We start from the raw sequence: 8,598 nt of genomic DNA, 5'->3' as shown, positions 1-8,598 counted from the left end.
GTGCTCTCAGTTGGAAATATTGCAAAATCGGCTGTTCAGTTTGGCTTTCACTTACAGTGCAAAGCGTTGTTCTCAGAATTACCGGTATGATGGATAGGTCTTATAATCATGGAAAATACTGTCTCGGAAATTTTGGGTTTCTTATTGGTGGATTTAGATAATGTTGTTCTTCTGGTTTTATTGGTTTAGCAGAAATAGCTTTGCCAAAGTGACTGAACTCGGTTTTAAATCATTAATTCAGGTGTGGTAAACCTCTCCTGATGTCATGTTTCCCTTTTTAGTTTACACACATTAAACTTTTATAACTCGACCTCTCCCCCTCTCTCTGTTCTCCTGAAGGAAACACCAGTCTTCATCTGACTCCCAGACCTCCCTCGTCCCATCATGTCCGTGTCTCTGTCCAGTATCCCCGTTGTCCTCAAGGACACCAGCTACCACTCCAGCATGTTGAAGGGCAGTCCGGCTCGGGGCTTCTTCCCCGCCCCCCACCACCCTTTCATGGACTTCTTCCCGCGGACTCACAGCCTCCTCCACCCGCTCAAGTCCCTCGGGCGTCTCGTGTCGGACGCACAGGGGTCCCTGCCCCTCAGTCTGCCCGGTGGAGCCCCTCAGTTCCATCACCACCCCTCAGTCCTGCACGAGCACGTGTTGAGCGCATCCGGGATCCCCTACCTGAGCCAGATGTTGCCGGGGCAACCTCTGAACTCCAAACCGGAGGAGCTGGCTGCGGTGGTGACGGAGCAAGCGGCTGGTCCTCTTTCGACGGACTTCAGCAGCCCGTCCAGTGAGAGGTCATCCTCAGTGTCCTCGTCCTCACCGCCGAAAGAGAGTTTGTTTCGGCTCCGGAGCGCAGAGAGTTCACCTGAGAAAACCCGTACGTTTTATAATTTTAGCGAGGATGACTTGTTCATGGTGTTGTACGGGTACTCTGGAAACCAGGACCGGAACGTGGGTCATGCGATATCAGGACTGACGCTGCCAGAAAAGACAGGTGAGTTTAATTAGTGGAATGAGTAATAATTTACTCCGTCAAAAATCCTGCGAACTGCTCCAAAAATCAGCCTGCAGAATGAAAATGTACCATAATATTATTCGTCTTAAGCAAGTGTTTAATTCCCACTGTTTTTAAAATGTGTGTTCTCCTCTTCAGTTTCTGACTCTCACATCCTCCCACTGGACAAAGACGCACTGGAACTCCCAGAGGGTGAGGACCTGCAAACTTTCTACAAAAGAAAAACACATATTTAATTCTATTTATTTGGCCGAGGAGTGACACGGTTTTGTTTTTGTGTTCCAGGGTTAACAATCATTCAGACTGCGTGGGGAAACGTGTCACATCGTGGAGTTTTCACAGACAAAAGCAGCATCCCGAAAGGCACGCGCTTCGGACCTTTCCAGGGAAAACTGGTCAATACCAGTGAAATCAAAACCTACGACGACAACACTTTGATGTGGGAGGTAATGTGTGGGATGTGCTGTAAAAGTTAACATTACTGTGTTTGTTTTTTTCTCTGATGTGATGAGTGAGTTAACATTTTGGTTTTTCCAGGTCTTTGAAAACGGCCGCTTGAGTCACTTCGTGGACGGCAGAGGAGGATCAGGCAACTGGATGTCTTTGGTGAAGTGTGCTCGCTTCCCGGACGAGCAAAACCTCATCGCTGTCCAGGCTCAGGGTCAGATCTTCTACGAGGCCTGTAAAGAGATCCGGCCCGGCCAGGAGCTGTTGGTGTGGTATGGAGACTGCTACATGCAGTTCCTCGGAATCCCACTCACTTTGAAAGACCCCAGAGAGGAAAACAACGTGGTCCCTCCCGCTGAAGGTCAGGATCTAGACCCTGTTGAAAAAAAAATTTAACCAACTTTTTTTTTTTCACTTTAACACTAAACTTATTTTTCCCTTTTTTTACAGATGCTGGTGAAGGTTTCAAGTGTGACAGGTGCGGCAAAGTTTTTGCCTATAAATACTACAGAGACAAGCACCTGAAGTACACGCGCTGCGTGGACCAGGGAGACAGGAAGTTTCCCTGTCACCTCTGCAACAGATCCTTCGAGAAGAGAGACAGATTAAGGATCCACATTTTGCACGTGCACGAGAAACACCGACCTCACAAGGTACTGAAAAATGCACGTGCTTGTACATGATGACATCATGGCTACAGGTCGATAGGTGTGTGCAGAAGTTTGTGTGGTGCTGAAAGAACAGCTCCCTGCTGTGTCACTTACAAACGGATGCATCAGGTTTTATTAAGCTCGTAAAAAAAAAGCAAATTACTGTAAGAACTCCAGCTGGAGATGAACAGAGTGTAAGATCGAGCATCAAAACTTAAACAAAAAATACAAATAAGATAAAGAGTTGAACACTAAATCGGATATTTTACCGTGGAAAATCTTGGTTTAAACTAAAGAAGAAACATTATGTGACACAATTTGTATTGTTGACTTCTTTTAAAGTCCCAAATTCAATGAAACTGCTTTGTCTCATATTTATTTATTCATTAATTTGTTTTCTCTCTCTCTTCCTGGTATAGTGCTCTGTGTGTGGAAAGAGTTTCTCACAGTCCTCCAGTCTCAACAAACACATGCGTGTGCACTCTGGAGAGCGACCGTACAAGTGTGTTTACTGTAATAAGGTATGACATTTGTTTTTAATGCAGTGTTTCTGTGTGGGCCTGTGTTTAAAATGGGCCATTTTTTAATACAGTGTAAGTCTTTGTGTGTTTCAATTTAGTATGTAAACCTAGTAAGGCTGCGTGGTTACCCTGCAACACAACGGCAAAATAGCGTGCCTTGTAATAAAAATTAATAAACAAAATGACGAAGAAATCAAACTCATTTTGCTTTAAACGGAAGACGATGTTTTTAGGCTTTAAAATCTTCCAGAATACCGTGATTTTTTTCCTAGTTCATTTCAAGTACAGATAATCGAGGCCTTCTCCTCTTCCCCTCTTCATGTTATTCTTTAAACCAACAGTCTTCCGGATCCATTATCTGCCTCCTCGTTTCATGGTGCATTTGGCTCGAGCCCCTCATTATTGTCTCTCTCTCCGGGCACGCTCCACGCAGACACTTACATGCTAATTATCGCCAGATGCACACCCACCCTTTTGTCTAACGGGATTATACTTGAAATATACGGCCCTGGAATGAGCAGAAGTTTTTTTGTTCATTCTCTGTCTCTCGATATCCTCCCCTTTTTATGCACCCGTAGAGGGTTTTGTTAAAGCTAATCTACTTTCTTCTTATCGGGGCAATACGGCACGAGGCCTGGGCTTACAGTCTTTCTAGAAGGTATGAGAAGAAACCGAATTTTAAGGAAATGCTAACAAGAGTGCATTTTTACCGTTAGTCGATTTTTTTTTATATTTAGCCTGTCATTTGGCTTATTATAGCCTACAAAGTGGTTAATTAGGCCTATTTAAAGTATAAGAGATTTATATCCAACAGTAGCCTGTTAGCTAAAGTGCCCAAAAATGGAGAATAGCACCGGGCCATTGTGTTCCGAATTTCTAGCTTGTTCTGGGAACAAGCTAATAATTTTTCCAGCAGCAATTTTGAACTGCAGTTGAAACATTTCATTTTTAATATGTGTGTATTTGTGTTTACATTATTCTTTTAATAAATAGGCCTATTTTAATAGAAAAAAAAATGAAATATGTTCACCAACAGTTCTTTTTTCTCACTGTAGGCCTTTACCGCCTCCAGTATCCTCCGCACACACATCCGCCAGCACTCCGGAGAGCGGCCCTTCAAGTGTAAGCACTGCGGGAAGGCCTTCGCTTCTCACGCGGCCCACGACAGCCACGTCCGGCGGACTCACGCAAAGGACAAGCCGCATCCCTGTGAGCTGTGCGGGGCTACTTTTCAGGAGGAGCAGGAGCTACAGTACCATATGAAAAACCACAAAAGTAAGAAATAAGACACCATTGTTTTCTACTGTTCAAATGTTAAAGGCCACTGAGTAGGCCTACAGTAGCCAATTTAATCCGATAATAAGCGACCTGTAGAATTATAGCCTATATATATATATATATTTTTTTAAATAAAAAAAATCGACTCATTTCGGATGAAAAGCCCAACCATGGGAATAGAAAAAAAAAGCTCCACGTTTTTTTTTGTTTGTTTGTTTTTTACCGTTGTATTGCATTTCCACATGCAATCTTGTTAGATTTGTTGTTTAGATGTGTGAACCCCGTGAATGGCATATGGGCCTACTGCAGGCCTCTGTTTAACACTGAGACTTACCACTTAACGATGTTTGTGTGTGCTTTGTCTTTGACATTCTGAATTAATTCCCTTTATTTATTATTACTATTATTTAATTATTGTATATTTTTTGTCTTCATTAATAGTCTTCATCTCTGTCTAGCAGATCCCCAGATTTAGTGGCAAAAGAAAATGAGGCTGGTAATTAATTGTGCTATTTTCCTGCTTTGCAGAAATCTTGGACAGCACAGGTCTCCAGACTTCTCCAGGCAGTGGATTACAGGAAGACACCATGTTTGCAGTGAAAGACAATCCCAAAACACAGAAGAACTTTCCTTATTCTGGATTAACAGTTTTAAATCAAGAGTATCGTCCATGGAACTAAGTTTAACAACTGAGCAACCTGAGCTAAACTGCACTCACTTAATTGGAAAAACTCAAACTACTTGTGTAAAGGATTGTTTTACTGATTTTTGTGTAATACAAAAATTAAAATATAACAAATATTATACGTTCAGAAACATTGTTGCTAAGCCATAAAAGATCATCGAAAGAAGCCTATAAGGTAGGATCTTGTGATAATGTAAATGCTGCTTGAAAACAGGTATTTGGATTATACTATTTATGGAAGCTCATCATAATTTAAAATGTTGAAAAAGTGTCTAAATCTATTTAATATATGTCAAAATATGTTGTCTGTTGTTTTGTGGCTTAAAGCTTTGAGTCTGCAGTTATTCTAGCCCAGTGTAACCAAATAACTTATTATTTTATTGGAGTTTCTTGCATCCACTAATGCTTGAAAAGCAGGGGTATTTTTGTCATTGTAGATTGCAGCCTACTTGTGTACAAAATGAATCTTACACTCTTTTAATTTATAACATATGTACATATTTTCTACAGTTATGTAAGGCTGCAAAACAATCAAGGTGTCTGCAGTTGTTCTGTTTGTGCGTCTGCATTTTCATGTTTTACAAATAAAAAATCAGCGCATGGAATCGCGTTCACCTGTTTTTATTAATTCATTTAAACTGAGTTGGCACTCAATTTAAATCCCCATGGTAACAAACAGAATGTATGAATGGTAATTAATAAAGCATGATAGTTTTCTTATTCAGTTTCAGTTTTGAGATTCTGAGCAGAAGGTTAAAAACGTATATGTTTAATCATACTCCAGAATTATACCACATTTTGGATGAAAAATAAAATAAAAACATAACCCATTTCACAATTTAGTCTTTAAAATTCAAACGCTCCTCTTTTTTTCTATCTGTGAATTTGTAACCAATTGTGGAAGAAAATTATTGAATGATTCCCAAATAATGCTACATGGGCAGGGTCTCATCAACATTTTGCATCCATGTACGTGTTTATATGTCCTGTTGTATTGACCCTGTCCATTTTAAAGTGTGTGTGTGTGTGTGTGTGTGTGTGTGTGTGTGTGTGTGTGTGTGTGTGTGTGTGTGTGTGTGTGTGTGTGTGTGTGTGTGTGTGTGTGTGTGTGTGTATGTGTGTGTGTGTGTGTGTGTGTGTGTGTGTGTGTGTGTGTGTGTGTGTGTGTGTGTGTGTCTTTGTGTCCTGTGAGTTCATTTGTTGCCATTTGATGAATTGGTGTGTCCAGTCCTGCTCACCGTAAAAAGTGAACAAACCCCAGCAGAGCAAATGAATGACAATGGAGTGCAGCAGTAAGGTGGTCTATTGCTTCTCACACAAAGACTGACATCTGCCCTCACAATGTCTCCAACTGTGCCACATGTTGTCCCCAGATAGATAGTCAGATAGATAGATAGTCAGATAGATAGATAGATAGATAGATAGATAGATAGATAGTCAGATAGATAGATAGATAGATAGATAGATAGATAGATAGATAGATAGATAGATAGATAGATAGATAGATGCGAGCACCAGTTGGCATCAAAAGTAGCTGCAGCATGGGGTCTGACAGATGACAGTGTCTCCAGTCTTTGTTCACTGCTCTGTTATGTGTCCCTTAACCTGTGAGTCACCACACTATGGGCATGCAGTCAGACTCAACAATGCTTCAACAGCGCTAAGTGGGTGACACAGCAGTAGAACATGAAGAACAAATGCAAAAAGTGAGAAAATGGATGTGATTGGTGTGTTTTATAAAATGATGAAAAACAGATATTTTGATGGCTCTACAACTACAACCCCAACAAATAAACAGTCATAAAAATTATACAGTAAAAGTGACTACTCACCATACTATGTTTTACTGAAAATAACAAGGGGAAGTGAAAAGTGTTAGCAAAAACTTGGTGACCAACTCATGTAATGTGGATAGTCATTATTAGCATGTTGGGGACAGTATTTTTCAATAAAACAGCTTGAATGAGAATGAAGAGGAATGTTTGAATGTGCTACATTAATACTGGCTACTTTTTCAACCAAAAGTAAGCTACTTTTGGTTTGTGAATTGTACCTTTAGCTAACGCTACCTGCAGCTAGTAGGCAGCTGCTAGCTCGTAGGAGTTAGGTTACCCTGTTAGAATGGTTACATAAGATCTACAGGCTTAAACCCAACATATCAGTGTTTCATACAGCTTAAAATCTTTACTAAAAAAGTTACCAAAACCATGCAATGTGCCAAATGTGATACAAAAAATACATCATAAACAAGTGATGTAGCAATGTTTTTTGTCGATTTAGTTAAAATGGTGAATAGTCATCTCACTTCCAAAATCTAGAACTACTAGTGTCCCTTTTTGGTATTGTTTAAAAGTGCATTATTTTTAACTGCATTGATGCATGAAATCTATTGGTTAGCTTTGGGTATGGTATTGTGTAGCATTCATTTCAATTTGTATCTGTAATGACTGAATCTGTTGCATCAGAAAGTGTTTATGTCTGCTACAATCAATGCAGCTCCTCCATAACTACAGCAATCACCATTCACCTCTGCAGCCAGCGCAGATCTCCAGATTTAGGTTGCACAGTTTGCCTACATTCCTCACAATGATCACTAAAATATTAATTCTTTAATCATATTGAAATTCATATTAAAAAAAAAATTAATGATATCTAACAGAATGCAGTTACACTCCTCAGATGTTTGCAGCTACTTGCTGGACAGAGACAAACCAAAAGGTCTCTGGTTTACAGGACAATATTTTGCTACTTTATTTGGAGTATAAACCTCGCATTTTTCTACAACTACCAGAGATTCCTGGTGGAGATAAAGAGCGTTGTCAGTACCATTTTGTCAAGCCTCTCTGTTTTTATTTGTGTAACTGATGGACAGCAGCCTTCAGGGTCAGGGGTCACCTCCTCACTGACTGTTTAACAACCTCCCTCTCCCTTGAAATAGCCAGAACATGGATCCTTGAACAAGTGTGGATCGCCCTCACCTCCCATCTATACAACCCCCGAGCCAACATGAGTGGCTGACTCTGAAAAGAGAGGAAACTCCCCTTTGTGGTCGTGCAGGAGCAGAGGGGTGGAGGGGGTGGAGGAGAAGGATGGGACGTGAACAAAAGACAAAAAAGAAAGACAGAAGGAGGAAAAAGAGAATGAGCTGCCAGAGCTGAAATACTGAGATTGTTAGCAAGCTGTGCTAAAAGACTGGTTTTACTAGCACCTCTGTGATTGGTTGATTTAAGACTCAAACTCTCCGGCATGGGAGAATTTTTATCCAGGTCATTTATAGGGATTGATTTCACACTTAACCATGGGCTGAGTTTACAGAGCCTCTGGAGGCCGATCCGTCAGATTGATAACTTTATTAATGTGATATTAATGATAAGAGTGGAGCTTTTATGAGTGTGCTGAGGTTATGTCCCTCTGAGGTTGAAGCACACTGCCATAACTCTGGACTAAAGAATGTAAGATGTTTAATATCACATCCATTATAAATGCAGCCACAACAGGATCAATTAATCGTGTTCACTGATCGTTATCATTACATCTGGACATGTGCTTGGAAAGTAATTGTTTCCTAAAGCATAACCCATAGATATCTCTTCTTCTTTTTTCCTATCTATCTTATGTTTAGTTTCTCCTTTCTTATCTCTCTTCTTTTTTCTGATTCCTTCTCTCCTCATACTCTTCTTAGTTCCCTTCATGACTTTTCTCCGTTGTCCATTTTCCTCTTTCCTCCTGTCTTTTTTTTACTTCTCCTAAGCCTTAATCTCTCTTTTTTTTAACATTTTTTCTTCTTATTTCATCAACTCTCATCTTTCGTTTCTCTTTCCCATTTTACTTTCTTCTCTTTTCCATCTTTCCCCTATTTTTCTTGATTTACGTTTTCACCTGCCTTTGTCCTCTCTGTCCTCTTTTTCTTATGTGATTCCTCTTTCCAAACTCTTCTATGCTTTTCCTCTTTTTTTTTCTCTCACGTATCCTCTTCCTCACCATGATTCTCTTCTTCCTTACTCT

General features: G+C 40.3%; 1 protein-coding gene across 1 annotated transcript; it reads left to right on the top strand.

Annotated features, from left to right (window-relative positions):
* Nucleotides 1–384: 384 nt before the first annotated feature.
* On the top strand, nucleotides 385–4,588 carry prdm14 (PR domain containing 14). The gene is made up of 8 exons (XM_074693970.1): nucleotides 385–991; nucleotides 1,151–1,204; nucleotides 1,298–1,458; nucleotides 1,550–1,820; nucleotides 1,910–2,112; nucleotides 2,529–2,630; nucleotides 3,686–3,905; nucleotides 4,437–4,588. The coding sequence occupies exons 1-8, from the start codon at nucleotides 385–387 to the stop codon at nucleotides 4,586–4,588; spliced, it is 1,770 nt and encodes a 589-aa protein (XP_074550071.1).
* Nucleotides 4,589–8,598: the final 4,010 nt, after the last annotated feature.

Source organism: Halichoeres trimaculatus, unplaced genomic scaffold, assembly GCF_033239565.1.
Source record: "Halichoeres trimaculatus isolate MK-OKI-2021-1 unplaced genomic scaffold, fHalTri1.1 fHalTri1_scaffold_18, whole genome shotgun sequence".
Taxonomy (NCBI): domain Eukaryota; kingdom Metazoa; phylum Chordata; class Actinopteri; order Labriformes; family Labridae; genus Halichoeres; species Halichoeres trimaculatus.
This window is presented reverse-complemented; position numbering and strand designations above follow the sequence as displayed.

Coding starts and splice junctions, on each gene's coding strand:
- prdm14 (XM_074693970.1), top strand. CDS start 385: ATGTCCGTGTCTCTGTCCAGTATCCCCGTTGTCCTCAAGGACACCAGC. Junction 1,821..1,909: donor CGTGGTCCCTCCCGCTGAAG/GTCAGGATCTAG, acceptor CTTTTTTTACAG/ATGCTGGTGAAGGTTTCAAG. Junction 2,631..3,685: donor AGTGTGTTTACTGTAATAAG/GTATGACATTTG, acceptor TTCTCACTGTAG/GCCTTTACCGCCTCCAGTAT.